Source organism: Oncorhynchus gorbuscha, linkage group LG15 (assembly GCF_021184085.1).
Source record: "Oncorhynchus gorbuscha isolate QuinsamMale2020 ecotype Even-year linkage group LG15, OgorEven_v1.0, whole genome shotgun sequence".
In the NCBI taxonomy this organism is placed as follows: domain Eukaryota; kingdom Metazoa; phylum Chordata; class Actinopteri; order Salmoniformes; family Salmonidae; genus Oncorhynchus; species Oncorhynchus gorbuscha.
The window spans coordinates 23,450,225-23,466,410 of record NC_060187.1 but is presented as its reverse complement, the minus strand read 5'-3'; the positions used below and the strand labels follow the sequence as shown (position 1 = coordinate 23,466,410).

General features: G+C 41.8%; 1 protein-coding gene across 6 annotated transcripts; it reads left to right on the top strand.

Annotated features, from left to right (window-relative positions):
- Nucleotides 1–252: 252 nt before the first annotated feature.
- LOC123996759 (bromodomain testis-specific protein-like) lies at nt 253–16,096 on the top strand. Of its 6 annotated transcripts, none has more exons than XM_046300426.1 (21): nt 253–960; nt 5,405–5,701; nt 6,726–6,863; nt 6,987–7,131; nt 7,315–7,445; nt 7,654–8,019; nt 8,160–8,288; nt 8,431–8,667; nt 8,748–8,935; nt 9,114–9,412; nt 9,547–9,666; nt 10,236–10,367; nt 11,544–11,599; nt 11,806–11,914; nt 12,301–12,672; nt 12,971–13,044; nt 13,298–13,418; nt 13,534–13,634; nt 13,765–13,955; nt 14,123–14,387; nt 14,503–16,096. In XM_046300426.1, exons 2-21 carry the CDS (start codon nt 5,498–5,500, stop codon nt 14,569–14,571), a joined length of 3,447 nt encoding a protein of 1,148 aa, XP_046156382.1. In that variant the 5' UTR covers nt 253–960; nt 5,405–5,497; the 3' UTR covers nt 14,572–16,096. The 6 variants fall into 6 exon arrangements, with proteins under 6 accessions (XP_046156382.1, XP_046156384.1, XP_046156383.1 ...); XM_046300428.1 differs by having other exon boundaries at nt 5,402–5,701; nt 6,987–7,107; XM_046300427.1 differs by having other exon boundaries at nt 5,402–5,701; nt 13,301–13,418.
- The last annotated feature ends 90 nt before the right edge of the window (nt 16,097–16,186 follow it).

Below are 16,186 nucleotides of genomic sequence, written 5' to 3'. Positions count from 1 at the left end.
ACTCGTTCGTATAAAGTTGTTTTTGACGAACATTAAAACGTATCAGTTTGTCACTTTCACGAGGTTGGAGAAATAACATGTTCAACTATTTAAGACATTGGCACAAATATAGGTTGTGCCTTTAGATTTCGCGAAAATGTACAACTAAGGAAGAATTGTTCTTATTGACATATCAAACGGCAATTCCCGGATTGGTCTGTTTGGCAAGAATTCCCGGAAGTCTCGCGATGTTGGCTTCGAAACTGTGATAGTTCTCAGCTGAACTACCTACACCGCTTGGCTGTACGCATTCTTTGGGACAGGCACCATATCGACGAAACAGCGACTAGAAACACATTTGTGTATAATGTTCGCAAGAAATGTGTTGTTTAGCGGCAATTTTCATTCTTACACATCAATTGAAGGTTCTAGAATGGTCATGTGATGTGGTTTGACCAGTTATGTTGCATTTTGAAAAATACCCTGCTTTTCCGTGTTTTTTTTTTAACGAGTGCCTTCTCTAACTTTCAAACTATCTAGGTTACTACATCGAAAAAGAGGACCCGGATGTCAGTGAGCTCAAGGTGAACCGATGTTTGATAACAATATCTAGGATATTTGTAGTTAGTAAAATGAAATCCTCTCCCACGCTAGTGAGGAAATCAAGGACTGAATGCAATCACGTGAACTGGTTTGACCAATCACCGCTTGAGTTCTGAACTGAAGTGTATAAATATGAGGCGGTTGCCCATAGAGACGTCCGCCATTGAAGACTCGTTTTCAATGTACTTGATATTGGTAAAACCGTGTATTGTTTTTTAAAAATATTATTTGTTAGCAAACTAAAAACAGCAACATTTTTATCCACCGCATCATCGGCGACAGTTTCATTTGGCATCCTTCCAGCAGAACACGGTCGGCAAAGAACGTCTGTCTCAGTTCGGCAGTAAAAAACAATCTTGTTGTGCCAGAGACGGAAAGGTAAATGTGAAAAGAGGTCAGGGATATATAACGTTAACACATTGCATTTAATCAGCCGGTTACTTTTTGTGCATCTCCTTATAACGTTGATATGGAAGGTGTGTGTGTGGTGGAGCTGTTTCAAGTTTGAACGGTTGGCCTCCGTTTTGTGTGGGCCCTTGACACGGAAATCATTTCCTGTCACCATTTTGTTACATAAAGCTAACTAGCATTGCTAACTAGCTATAACTAACGTTAGCCAACCAAGATTCGTTTGTCACATTCACTGCAAAATCTGAGCCATGTTCAGCATTCAATCTTTAGCTACAAGGTAGAATTTCATATTTGTTGGCTGGGCGAAGCTTTCGTTTTTTTGGTACGAAAGTCAGGTTGTAAATTCTCACGTGCTAGCCACCACATTTCGGTCCAACCACGTTGATTGCGTCATGCAAGCATGGAGTTGACCAATAATGCGCACAAATTACAGCTCACTAACGTTTTGTTAAACTTCAACAATGTAACATTATTTGACGAACGTTAGCTAGCTATGTTGTAGCTGACTAACGTTAGTTAGCTATGTACAGCAGGGGGAAAGTTCTCCGTCACTGCGACGGATTTCCGTCATGGATTCTGAAGAGGTCGTTTTTTCAGTGTAGCTCTGCAATAACATTATCCTGGGGGCTGCTTTGCAGATAACTGCCTAATACCGACAGGAGCATGTCTGTTCTACTAAATATTACAAAACGTCTTCTCATTTGATTTAGTCTGTTACGCTGTGTGCACTTAACTGGCATGCATGATTTTTGCATGACATTCCTATATTCAGATGAAGGGAATTAAATAGTATTTTAACGCGGTGCTTAACTCAAACAGCGGCGTGTAAGAGCCAGTAAATGCTTGATCCGAAAATGTAGTCGGAGCACGCAGAGGCCTAACGTTAATTGAACTCCATACTGCTTCGCCGTGTGCCTCTCAAATGGTGTAATAATGCGGTGGGCTCAGTATAGCTCCGCATTGACATTATTTGGTTGATGGTAGGTAAGGGCGAGCGGTACTGTATAAACACCAACTTTCTTCACAACAGCACTGTGCTGCACAGCCAGTGCAAACGACGGAATGCCCATGTAGCGCCTTGATCACACTGGCAGTGTCATTGCATTCTGGGACGTCGGAGGTAAATTAATTTGCAATGGTACGTTGGATTTATCGAACGTATGCATCACTGTATGGTTCGATTGCTTGACTGAAATGGAAGGATAAGGTGAATTTTTAACTTTTGTAACACACATCCAGATGATGCTGCATACCACTTAGTGCAATGTTGTTGGTGTGATCGAGGTGTTAAGCACATCTCAATTTTTTTAAAACCTTTTATTTAACTAGGCAAGTCAGTTAAGAACAAATTCTTATTTTCAATGATGGCCTAGGAACAGTGGGTTAACTGCCTTGTTCAGGGGCAGAATGGTGGGTTTTTTCCTTGTCGGCGTGGGGATTCGATCTTGCAACCTTACAGTTACTAGTCCAAAGCTCTAACCACTGGGCTGCAGATAGCCTAATCTCAATCAATGATCCGATCTGATATTCTGCGCGAGACGTGCGCCAGTATCATAGGCCTATCTTCAATCACATTTCTTAAATCCTTTTGGGATATATTTCAGCTGAACTTGGTGGACAATTGGGACTGACTACTTACAAAAAGCGTGCTTCTGACAGAGTTGCAAAAGTAAATTGCAGTGTTAGACTGAAGGATATAAGGTCATTTTGTCAAATTCAAGGCTCTTCATGCTCATTAGTTGCTCATTCAGCATATTGTCTGGTACTTCACTCCCATTTTTTAAGTCTCCCTAACTGTTTTACATTCCCCCTGAGAGTTGAGCTCAACCAGCAATGTATCCATGGCCAAATATTCCCACATTTTCATAACATACATGTTAACTCTTGTTTCTGCCTCACCAAATGTTGCATGAGTAGTCTAGGTGCGATTCAATTAGCTTGTTTGGTTACACAGGAGTGTACTACTGCTGTAGTGCACCCGCCTCTTCTCACAATTGTTCTCCTTTAGTAAAGTACGATCAAAGCTGAATCAATGTCTTGGAAGATCACTTAATGAGTCTACATAACAGAACCAAATATAATACCAGTGTTACTGTTTACACCACCTGAATAGTCCCCCAAAAGTTAATGTAGGCTACACTGACCTGTAAAATCATCCTGTTATCCTGCATTTGGGTATTTTAAATGTGCAACAAAGCTCTTAAATAAGCAATGGCATCTTAAAAGTGAAATGACAAAAATAATACTATTTAGAGAGCATAATGAATCATAATAGACTATGCATGGTCTAAATCATTTTTATTGTTCACATATTTACCAGATGTTATTGCCGCTGTCTGACAGGCTTGTGTTCCTAGCTCCAACAGTGTCGTAGTGTCTAACAATAAATACATCTTAAATAATACAATTAAGATGTGTATGTATATATATATACACAACACTTTTACCAATAAGTTATTGGGCCTGTTTCTGGAGGTGGATCATTATTCATTAAATTAGGAGTATGGTCACAAGAACTGAGCTTTATAGAGATATCCCATGGATTCCAATTGCACGGACCCTGGCCTGATGCCAACCAGTTACTTTCATATCTACCAGTAGGGGGCAGTCAGAAATTACACAGTGACGCATTGTTTCTCGTGGCAGTGGTAACTAGTGACAACCCTGGTCAGAGTAAACAATTGCATGTTTAAATAATAAAATGCACCTACACATCCATCACTTCTCACATGTAATGCACACATTAATCTGTAACGTTACGCTCTCCTGGTAAATAAAAATGCATGATGCTGTTTGTCTTTCTATTCAGTCCAAGGCATAAGTTTGCCCCCCCCAAAAAAACAAATGTTTTGTTCAGTATTAGCTGCATGTATTTTTTTTCATAACATACTACTTAATTATGCAACATTAGGTAATGTTAATTGTAAACCAATTTTAGTCTTGTTATGAATTGTATTTTCTGTTTATTTTTAATGTTCATTTTCTAATGTTTTGTATGTCCTTGGGAGTGCAAATTATAGTTTCTCTGTAAAAAAATACAATGTATTTATTGAAAGAAAATAAACTGCCTAGAAATATCAACATAACTTGTAATGTAAATTCTTTGATTGGGTATGGGCAAAGTCAAATCTCATTGAATGTGTACCTTTTTTTTGGAAGATTGCAATATTCTTGATGGGGTAAGTGGGTAACAAAGGCATCCATCTGTGCCAGCACAAATGTTTTTGGGGGTACCTAGTTTGATTTTTAAGGCTGTGAAATACACAGAATTACACTAAACATCCCCTGCCTACAAGTGTATTGGAGGTGTTTTTCAAATTTGAGTGAAAAGTTGAAAACGTTCAACTGATTGGGAATTTCCCAGAGAAATTGGGCCTATAGTTTACTGTATAATGGACAGCGTAGTTGTTCATATGCATGTTATGTAATTCATATCTTTGGTAATGTTGAATAATTTATGGCTGAAAGCTTGGTATTTTATGAATGTTTGGAATAACAAAGGGTTAGGTTGAATAATCATAAAAATTATTTTCCTAGAATATTACATTGATACTGTGATGTAGAACCTTGAACTTCGTGACTTTTCTATTTTTTCTGTGACGTGAATAGGCCTAATGCTTTTCATAAAGTGTTGATGCCTAGAATGTTGCTACTTATGAGTGTAACTAATTGTCAAAAATGCTTGACTGAAAACATAGATGCTTACATGTTCATCAGTTGGCATTGCGCTTTGTAGAGTCAATTGATATGCCCATACTATTCATAAAACCATTTGGTTGGATGGTAAGGGAGATCACTACTTGCAGAGGGGGAGAATTTGTATTTTTTTTTAAATATATATCTGCGGTTTTATTTGTCAAGCGATGTTTCTCTGACTGATATGAGGTAAGCAAATTTGGCGCTTTAGATGCCACATTGGACATCAGAATTGTAATGTTGCCTGTAGCCCACAATGCACAGGTCCAGTAGATGGCAGTAGAATCCAGTTCTGAATATCATAGGATTAATTGTTTGTTTTTTGTAGTTATGTTTTGCGCTCAATTTTATTTAGCAAAACCCTTGTCAGTAAAACCTTTCCCCTGCACAAAAACACCATATCAACCTGCCTGTATGGCATCGTCTATGGACATACTGGTGTACGATATAGCAGTGACGGGTTTACATATTGGGATTTCAGAGCCATCTTTGATTTTATGCAGATGGAATTTTCATGGCTGTGTTTTTAAAATTGTATCCAAATCCTTCCTATCTTAATAAAACAGTCAATCCAGCAACTTCATCTCCATGGCAGTGTGATTCTGCTTTGGATATTGTACCAGGGGATCAAAAGGGGTTTTGTCATTATTATTATTATTGTACGGTTATAGAGAAATGCCCAGCCATGCTGAAAACCACCCCTCTCTTTCAGTAGTATTGGAGGAAGATGTGTGATGAGAGCTGAGCTACGGAAAATAAGTGTCGCTCTCAACTGCTACCCCGTGTCCACCGCGCTTTGGACTGCATCATGATGACAGACGCCAAATACCCTTCGGTGTCCAGGGTGGGAGGCGTGAACCCTCCTCCTCCGAAGTTCAACAACCCAAAGAAACCTGGTCGCCAAACCAACCAGCTGCAGTACCTGGAGAAGGTGGTGGTCAAGGCCCTGTGGAGACACAACTTCTCCTGGCCTTTCAGGACGCCTGTTGATGCTGTCGGACTGCACATTCCAGTGAGTCTCACTTTTTGTTAATTGCAATGACTTTTATAATGGTTGTTTTTCCCTACTAAACTAAACTATTCTAAACACAATTTTAAACAATAATTTCAATGAGTCATAGTTCATATAAGGAAGTCAGTCAATTGAAATAAATAAAATGGGTCCTAATATATGGATTTCACATGACTGGGCAGGGCCGAAGCCACAGGTGGGCCTGGGATGAGCCAGGCCCACCCACTGCGCAGCATGGGCCAGGCAATCAAAATTAGTTTTTCCCCACAAGGGCTTTATTACAGATGGAAATACTCCTCAGTTTCATCAGCTGTCCTGGTGACTGGTCTCAGACTATCCTGTAGGTGATTAAGCCAGCTGTGGAGGTCCTGGGCTGGTGTGTTTACATGTGGTCTACAATTGAGGCCAGTTGGACGTACTGACAAATTCTTTTAAAATGACGTTGGAGGCTACTTATAGTAGAGAAATGAACATTCAATTCTCTTTCAGCAGCTCTGGGGAACATTCCTGCAGTCAGTATACCAATTGCACTCTCCCTCAAAGATCACCTCAACTCTGGCGTTGTGTGACAAAACTGCACATTTTAGAGTGGCATTTTATTGTCCCCAGCACAAGGTGCACCTGTGGAATGATCGTGCTGTTGAATCATCTTGATATGCCACACCTGTCAGGTGGATGGATTATCTTGGGAAAGGAGAAATGCTTACTAACAGGGATGTAAACAAATTTGTGCACAATTATTATAATTTTTAAAATAAGCTTTTTGTGTGTATGGAACATTTCTGGGATTTTTTATTTCAGCTCATGAAACATGCGACCACTTATTATTATTACACTACTATTACATGTTACGTTTTATATTTTTGTTCAGTATAAGTTGAATGCACTGACTAAGTTGCTCTAGGTAAGTGTCTACTAAATGACTAAAATTGCACTTGTTTATTTTTCATTTCCTCCATCCTTCCTCCACCTTGATAATCTTATCTTTTGTATTTAACGTTTTCCCATTATTTTTCTATTTTAGGATTACTATACAATTATCAAGACGCCAATGGACTTGAGCACCATCAAGAAGCGTCTTCAGAATAATTATTACTGCAAAGCATTGGAATGTATACAGGACTTCAACAAACTCTTCACCAACTGCTATGTATATAATCGGGTAAGGAAAAAAAGTTAACATCATAATAATATTGTATTCATTTGCCGCGCACCAATAGTGTAGGCCTACATGGTCTCCTATTGAATGACAGAATGCACAATAATTGGGAATACATTTTTCCAGCCTGGAGATGACATAGTTCTGATGGCCCAAGCCTTGGAGAAGATCTTCCTACAGAGAGTGGCTGAGATGCCCCAGGAAGAGACTGAGATATCTGCCATCACAACCAAGACACCAGTGAAGGGTGGGAGGAAGTCCTCCTCTACTAGTAGGCTACACAGCTGCTCCAGCTGCTTAATCTTGCACAACAATTGTATGCATCCCAAATGGGTGGCACCCTATTCCCTTTATAGTGACTACTTTCAACCAGGGCCATAGAGCTCCATACTATCTATTATATACTCCTAGGAGTACACACTGCCTTCTAAATGTCCTATGTTCCTCTGTGTAGGTGTGGTGAAGCTGAGGCCCCAGTCCCCTGTGTCTGAGGTGGTGTTCCAGCAGACAGTGACAGTCATCCCTCCTGAGGCCCTCCACACCGTCCCCCCTGCTGCCCAGCTCTCCTCACACATAGTAGCCAAAGTCAGTACCTCTTCACAATTACCTCAGTGTGTATTGTGTATATATTTTGACAGCAACTTTAACCTCTATTCTACATAAACATCACTTTTGTAGTTTCCAGAATACTTTGTAACATGTATATTGTGCAACCTCTGTTTAGTCTGTAGTTTGATTGAATTTCCACCCTTCTCAGATAACACCCAGCGCTGTTGTATTTGTATCGTTTCAGATAAAGAAGGGTGTGAAGAGAAAAGCAGACACCACCACGCCGACAGCCTCTGCTCCGATCACCAGTTGCGAGTCGTCCCCCATCGTTGATGGCTCGACGGCCTGTAAGCTGTTCTCCAGGCGGGGCAGCAGTCGGCCCATCAAACCCCCCAGGAAAGACCTGCCGGACTCTCCCCAGCACCACCAGAGCAAGAAGAGGAAGCTCTCTGATCAGCTCCGCTTCTGTAACTGCATCCTGAAGGAGATGTTCACCAAGAGGCACGCGGCCTATGGCTGGCCCTTCTATAAGCCGGTGGATACGGAGGCCCTGGGTCTACGCGACTACCACGACATCATCAAGCAGCCCATGGACCTGGGCACCATACGGGTTAGATAGCCGTGTTACACTAAACTTGTTGAACAAGAGGCTAGTTAGTATCTGCCAAGGTTACTTTGGTGTAGCTGTATCTTGTTCCTTGATCTCTCTCACTATTATGAAGATGACAGTATTTGCGTGTTTTCTCACAGAAAAAAATGGACGAACGTGAGTACATGGATGCCCAGGAGTTTGCTGCTGATTTCAGACTCATGTTTTCCAACTGTTACAAATACAACCCACCCACCCACGAAGTTGTTATTATGGCAAGAAAACTCCAGGTATGATTGCTCTTGGTTTCAGCCAGTCCAGTCCCTAGAAGTTGTTTAAATAAATTGCGATGGAATAACAAAAGTGCAATATGAATGAATAGATGGTTGGTGAGAAGTTTTGACTAGATGACTTGTGGCCCCTACCCACCAGGATGTGTTTGAGGCACGCTGGCTGAAGCTTCCAGATGAGCCAGTGAGGAGTGCGGGTGATCCAGGACACCACAGTCACCACAGGGACAAGAAAGCGAGAGGAGATGGGCCTGAGTGCTCTTCCAGCACAGGCAGCAGTGACAGCGAGAGCTCTTCTGAATCAGAGTCCTCCTCTGGTACGGAGGAAGAGGAAGAAGAGGAGGCCAGAGTTCTACGGCTGGCTAAACTAGAGGAACAGGTATGTTGTCATCTTACCTGGCCATGCTGACATTACTGTTCTGTTACCTACTGCCATGTATCTAACTCTCTTCTTTTCAGTTGAAAGCGGTACATGATCAGCTGCAGAAACTCACGCAGGAGCCCCTGCTCAAACCAAAGAAGAAAGAGAAATCAAAGGAGAGAAGAAAAAAGAAGGAAACGAGTAGTAGACCGAAGCAGGAAGAAGACCTGAGGAAGACCAAACCTAAAGTACAGCAGAGGGGCATCAATAAGGGCAAGTCTGCAGTGTAAGTGGCAAATCCTTGTTAATAAATTGCTCTAATTGTTTTCTAATCCCGATCCCCAGTGTAACTCCTTTTCTTCAACCAATACACAGGATTACTGACTATTGTTGCCAATTTTACTTTGAAACTAACTTCCATTGTCCTACCAAGAGTTTCTTAATGTCTTCTCACCCCTCTGTAGGCATAGCAAGAGGAGGAAGATGGCACTCCCAATGGTGCCCTACAAGTCTGATGAGGAAGAGGTGCCAGCGTTGCCCATGTCGTACGGTGAGAAGAGGCAGCTGAGCCTGGACATCAACAAGCTTCCGGGGGACAAACTTGGTAAGGTGGTGAACATCATCCAGGCCAGGGAGGCCTCGCTCAGAAATGCCAACCCTGAGGAGATCGAGATCGACTTTGAGACCCTCAAGCCCTCCACCCTCAGGGCCCTGGAGAGCTTCGCCATGACCTGCCTCAGGAAACGGCCCAAGAAACACAACCGTGAGTAGTTGTAGTACACACCTTTCTTTCTGAGCTTCCTCGCGGGTTGATCATTGCACTGTATATCTCAGTACTGCTGACCAAGGACATTACCAGGCTCAAATGTCAGTTATTTTCCATCTTCTTTCTACCAGTGAATAAGCTGGTGAAAACCAAAGGACCAATACAGACTGTGAAGAAGCAGAATGCAGAGAAATATCTCCAGTGTATTACTGAAGAAGTGAGCTCACTGGCAAAGAAGAAAAAGACAACAAGTAAGTAAACAGTGAATCTGTGGTAGCAAGGACCAGAGCCATACAGTGTGTATATATAGTTGGGTCAATGCGGTTGAACATTCAGAGGGCGCCACTTTCTCCTCCATTGCTAAATGGTAACGCTTTTGTGTTGTTTATTTCTGATAGTTTTCAAAACCTATGAAGATGTCCAGTGAAAGCAGATATGCAATTTGTTGACACTACAACACAGTAAAGACTTGGATACACATTATCCTGAATGCTAATCAATATAAACGTCAAATTCCCTGCCCTGTTTTGCTTGTTTACAGCGGGTCATCACCAACATTTCAAGAATAAAGTTCTATATGAGCGCTAACATGGCAGCCATTCTGAAAACTGGGCCTCTTGTATTTATATATGGATCTGTCAAGGACCAGTGTGTCTGTGATCTAGGGGCCTTGTTGTCCTTAGAAGAGTCATGGAATATGGGTTCTTCTATGTTTTCTCTCCTCTGTCCAATAGTGAATAACTCAACTGTGCAATGCTTGCCTCAGTCTTTCACTCTGTTGTCCTATACATAACAGTTGTCCCTCTCTGTTTTTCTCCAGATGAGCTCCCCAGGGCTCCTGCTGTCCCAGACCTAGCCCAGCAATCCCGTCTCCGTGAGGGTATCGGCTCTGACAGCTCCAGCAGCAGTAGTAGTGATTCTAGCAATTCTGATAGCAGTGACTCTGATTCAGGTTAGCTGTTCTCCTCCGCACTAAGCACTTTCCTCCCTCCCTACCTACCCACTCCCTTTCCCCACTCTCTACACATGGCTTGAGTGAAAAAGATATGGCTTAAAACCCACTGGGACTCTCTAGCCTCTGTAGCACAGTAGAACTCAGTCACCTTTTCACCTACTGGCGAAACCAAAATACTTGAAGAAATATTGTTTTTTTTAATTGTATGTTAAATTGTATGTACGTTTAGTCTGTCTATAGAGCCAACTCTGTCACACAAACCTCATCAAATTATTAGGGTGTTATATTTATTTTTGATAATGTTATTGTTTTGTTGTAGTTTCACTGAATTTATTTGACCTTTTGAAAACAAACTATAGGTTAGGTTTGAAATGAGAACAGCCAGTCTTCTGTACAAAATGTTAACTTTCCAACGGGCCCCAGATTGCTGCTGCATGGGGACAAGTTATTAAAAACTACCCATACAGACTAGCCACTAATTATAATCCAGATATCTTTTTTTCACTCCTACCGGTAGCTATACATCTTTCGATAAACATAACAAAAATCAGATGGGTACCAGACAGTGTTACCATACTATTCGCCCCCCTCGTCTCACCCTCCATACTCCGAACCATTGCAGAGTCACAGCTGGTCCTCATCACAATTATACTGGTTTTGATTGTACTTTGATTTTTGTACTTTTTGTGTTAGGTTTTTGCATGATTTAGTATAGCGCAATATTAGCTTAAAACTCATACAATCTATGATGTATTTAAAGTAATCAACCGATTTTAACGTTAATGCAGACCTTGATGGAGTAGGATTTCTGCTGCACTTATACATTTTGTGGCCAGTGCTAATGTTTTCTTGTTCCAGTTTAACCTTTAACATAGTTAGTCTTGGTGGTCAACACCTAAAGGTTCAAATAAATACATTTTCATAAACAACTTGACATTTTACTGTTAAGTTGTTTTTCTTTTCATTTTTATCATAAATCGTTAAAAGCCTACTAGACACATTTGCTTGCGATCACAACTTAAGCTTCAGCTGAGAATTGGTATGAGAGTAGTGATTCCAGAGTAGGTCACTGGAATTGTTTTGATATTATGTGAAATTAAGTGAAGTAGATATAATTTTTTTCAGTTATCCTACAATGGGTACATTTAAATGACTACTGTACCTGTCTTTCAGTGAAGAGAACCAAGAAGAAGAAAAGCAAAGGTGATCCACACAAGGTCAAGACCAAGGTAAATCTGTAACATAGGCCCTGCTTCCTTTAAACTAGTGGCCTAATTCACATGGTTATATGTTCACTTTTGTAATATTTGGATGAATATACTTGAAGGTTGGAACTACAGTGCATTTTCATTATAAATTGTAAGTCCTTTCCTTCTCAACTGAAGTCTAAAAATAAGAAATCTGAGAAGACTCATTGTCTGAATCTTCTCTCCAGACCAGCCAGCCCCTGCCTGCCTCTCCAGCCCCAGCAGCAGTCACTAAAGGCCAGTCTACACAGCAGTATCCAGCCCAGCCTCCTCTAGATCTGCTCATCTCACCCCCAGGTAATTAAACGCTTGTTGCCTTCATGTTCTGTGTGTTGGCTATAAAGGAACCCAATGGACAATCATGTCAAGTTCTGTAACACTGCCCTTTAATGATTTAAAGGTGGTTGACACTGCTCTTCCAAAGTCCTTAGTGTCAACCCTAGCTATGGAAATGCAATTTATCCTGTAAACCAGCAGGTTTTAAGCCCATTGAAAGTCTCAGGCTGGACCAAGGATTGCATTGTTTGGGTTAGAGATTAAATAGGTGGGGTGCCAGGTTTCTTTGGTCAGTGTTTCTGTCTCTCGTGGGATGAAGTTGAGTTGATTTTAGCTTTGAAGTCAGATTGGGATGGAAGCTTTATCTTACTGTTACTCTTGAATCTCCCCTCCCCACTTGTCTTCAGCCTTACACAGCCGCCTGCCTCCGCAGCCTTCAAGACCTAGTTCCAAAGCAGCACCACTACCTCGCAAAAACATGGTGGCTCCCCAGCAGCTCACTGACAGTCAGCCCCAACAACAAGAGCCCCTATCTGAGAGCCCTACTACCCCCTCCCTCACTCCCCCTTCTGCCGCTTCCTGTGACCCCTCCCTGGCTCTAACTCTGCCCACAGACCCTCTCAGCACAACATCCACCCCCACACAAGAACCTCCCTCCAGCCTACGCTGTTTGCCCCAGCCCTCTCCCTTAGCACTCCTCACCTCTCCTCATTGTCAGACACAGGAGGTGAAAACTGGGCCAGTTTATCTCAATCTATCTGATAGGGCACAACAGGAAGGTAAGATCTCTTCAGTCAGCTAAGCATCCCCCTAGCTTGTAGCTGTTGGCATGTCCACTCCCCTGTGTGCTGCCTGCTTCTCAGCCCATAGCTGATCATGTCTGTGTGTCGTCTGTAGATGTTGTGTTTTGTCTCTTTGTTTGCAGTGTGTTATAGATGCCATGTCACCATCGCTGTAGCCTAGGCTGCATGTCTAATCCCGCTCTGCTCACCATCAACTGCTGCCTGCTTACATCCACAGTGTTGGTGTCTGTCTGTGGAGAATAATGCACTGCTTTGTTTTTCTCCTGTCCATCAGGTCTATCCGCGCTGTTGTCCCCTCTGACCTCTCCTCCTGTAGGTTTATTACAGGCTTCTGGCAGCAGATATGAGGTATGCCCTCTTCCTGTTGTTGATGGATGAATTGTGACGCTGGGTTAAATCACTGTTTAAATGAATGTTTGGGGGAAGGAAATTGGGTTAATATCGATACAAGTCTACTGTGTTCTTTTCCTTTTTGTTGCGATTTAACTGTTTTTACTGGCCAAATCCTTAATGAGTGGAGACAGATTGTGTGAAATAGCATTGGCCTTAGCTCTGGGAGTGGTAATGGCGGTTTAACACTGTAAATCTCACTGTTTGGTAGCAGCTGTACCCAGTGCTGTTGTCCCCTCTACAAGACAGCCCATTACAGCCTGTGAAGGATGACAGGAGGCCCTTGGAAGCACTGGAGGAGATTCCCTACAGGAAGCTGCAGAAACAGACTAGTAAGCACAACTCTGTATGTGTGTACGTACATTCAGCGTATGCTGTGTAAATGTTTTCCTTCAGAATTTCTTCCAGAAATCTTTTAAATGGATTCTATTTACTCTGCCTCCCCAGATACCAGACACTCTGACAGTGTGTTTGATGGTGGCAACACCAGCCTATCTCATCCAGCTAATAAAACCACTGCTGACGGAAAAAACACGCCTGCCAAAAAGGTACGTGAATGGAACTTAACACTACCATTGTCATTAATTACTTGAAAAACATTGTATGCATGCCCATAGATGCATTCATATTATTTGTCCGAAAAAAGTGAAACTTCATTTGTGAAACTATCCTTGGTAGGATATTGTCCTGAAGAACGCAGACTCCTGGGCTAGTCTGAGGAAGATGTCGCTTTCCACTCCTTCTACGGTGAGGTCATCGAAGGAGAGCTTTGATAAGTTTCGCAGGGCAGCCATAGAAAAGGAGGAGAGAGAGAAAGCTCTGATTCTAAGGAGGATGCAGATGAAGGAGATGGCTTCTGGGAAGAGCAGGTATTATTCATCCATCCAGTCAAACATATTTTCTTAGTCGTATCAGTTTCATGTCTTGTAGGAAATAATTCCTCGTCCAAAATCCTCAAATAATGAAGTAGATCTCTATCAATATGTGAGTGATACTTGATGCGCTAGCTGACATTGTTGTGACGTTTTCTTTTCAGCCTGACGATGCCAGTATCAGTGCCACCTAGAGCAGCAGAACCGGAGCCCCTGCCCTGTAGAACTCCAACCCCAGAGCCAGCAGAGATCCCCCTGCAGACAGAGGCCATCGTGGAGCCTCCGTCTCCTAAAGCTCCAGAGGCCCCGAGAGAGGAGCCTCTAGCGGCTGCCCCAACCCCACCTCCGCCCCTCACTACTCAGACGTCTGTGGACAGGGAGAGGGAGATGGCCCGCAGGAGAGAACAGGAGCGACGCAGACGGGAGGCTGTACGTTCCTTTTATTCCTCTTCCATGTATTTTATTATGCCAGTCATTCTTCTGTTCTTTTATACAGTTGAATCCCAGACTGTAATCTCATAACCTACCACCTCTCCTTCCTCAGATGTCTGGTATCATTGACATGACCATGCAGAGTGACATCATGGCAACGTTTGAGAAGAACCTGGACTAACATAAAATGGCAGCAGGCAGTGCAGCTTGTGACCGACTGATGTCTTCTGTTGTTGGACAATAAATAAATGAGCATGGTGTTCCAGTAGACAGCACCCTAGGCTTCTTCTCTCCCTCCAGACACTGGCTGTCTGAACAGAGCGAGCTGCATCTAAATTAAGGAAACGGGTCATTGTTGCTTCCCAAATGACAATCCTACCCCCTATATAGGTGCCCAATTTTGGGGTCTGGTCAAAATGATTACATTTATATAGGAAATAGGGTGCCATTTGGGACAGCCTATTACTATCCTTACCAGGGGAAGCTTGTACTGTACTATATCAGCATCACATAACATAACCCCAGTACATTTTAGTATAGTTGTCAACTGTAAGAAGATACTGTAAGATGTAAAATATTGATATTGCAACAAAAAATACTATGGACCATATATAGATGGCATTTGACTTTCCTTTTTCTACTCATGGTGATGGTGGTTTTGTAAATATCTGCTGCACTGAAGTAATGCTTACCTCTTAGAGAAAAAGACTAAGTAAAAATTTAGCAAAATGAAGAGCTGTTGAAAAAAATAAATGTTGAAAATAACTGTTGTTTTTCCTCCAACACGTAGAGTCCTCTGTTCCTTTTCACCTAGGTTACTTCCCAAATGGCACCCTATTGCCTTTGTAGTGTATTACTTTTGACCAGGGCCCATAGGATCTTGTACAAAGTAGTGAACTATATAGAGAATAGGGTGCCATTTGGGACACTACTTGGTGAGTCGTCCTCCTATGACTGCAGTACACATCAACCGGTCCACACACTTCTTAACATTCCAACTCTGACTTGGCTGAAATGCATTACCTGACCTTTTTGTGTTTGCTACACTCCCAAATAGTAATACTATGTATGTCCATGTACTGCACTGTATGGTTTCTCCAGTTATAGTTCTTGTCTTCATACTTCATTCATAGTTACAATTCTGCACCTTATTGTGGAAAAATCTTCAATATGAGTTTTACAATGCATGTCCTATTTGATTGACTTTAGTAAAACAAAATGCCTTTCTGTTCCAAACATATTTTTGTTTATCTGTATGAAATCATACTTAGTATTTTGTTACACTGAGGCTGAAGATGTGTCGATCTTTGCCAAAATGTCTATTGCAAATGTGGGACTTATTTAAAACTATACACTTGTTTTGAGTTTATGCTTGAAAAAGTTTAAGTGCCATGTATAGTGGTGTGCTTATAGCAAACTTTAGGTATTGTTAATGCCTACATTGTTGGCTTTTTCTAATCAAGATCCAATCCTGACTAAATGTTTTGGGAGATATGTAAGACTTTGTTAATGTTTTTTTGATCCTATGGTTCTAGCTATTCTGCAGTTTTTTTTTCTCTTTGACATGAACAGTAGCACTTTATTCTGTATCTTGTGGTATGCGTGAATGTCATGCCATTTATAGAGAAAGAACTAATATACTTTTGAGAAGATCACACTCAAAGCTAAATCATAAAAAGATTTTCATTAAAGCAGTGTTTTCTGTATTTGTTTATTGTTGATTTCTACACCGCCTCTGACGCTCGTTGGCTGTGGCAGGGCTTAAACTATTATGGACTACAGAGTGAAACCCAGCT

Excerpts from the sequence above, each read along its gene's own strand:
- LOC123996759 (XM_046300426.1), top strand. The coding sequence starts at position 5,498 with ATGATGACAGACGCCAAATACCCTTCGGTGTCCAGGGTGGGAGGCGTG. Across the intron at positions 13,045-13,297 it reads CTTCTGGCAGCAGATATGAG|CAGCTGTACCCAGTGCTGTT; the intron begins GTATGCCCTCTT and ends ACTGTTTGGTAG. Across the intron at positions 13,635-13,764 it reads AAAACACGCCTGCCAAAAAG|GATATTGTCCTGAAGAACGC; the intron begins GTACGTGAATGG and ends TATCCTTGGTAG.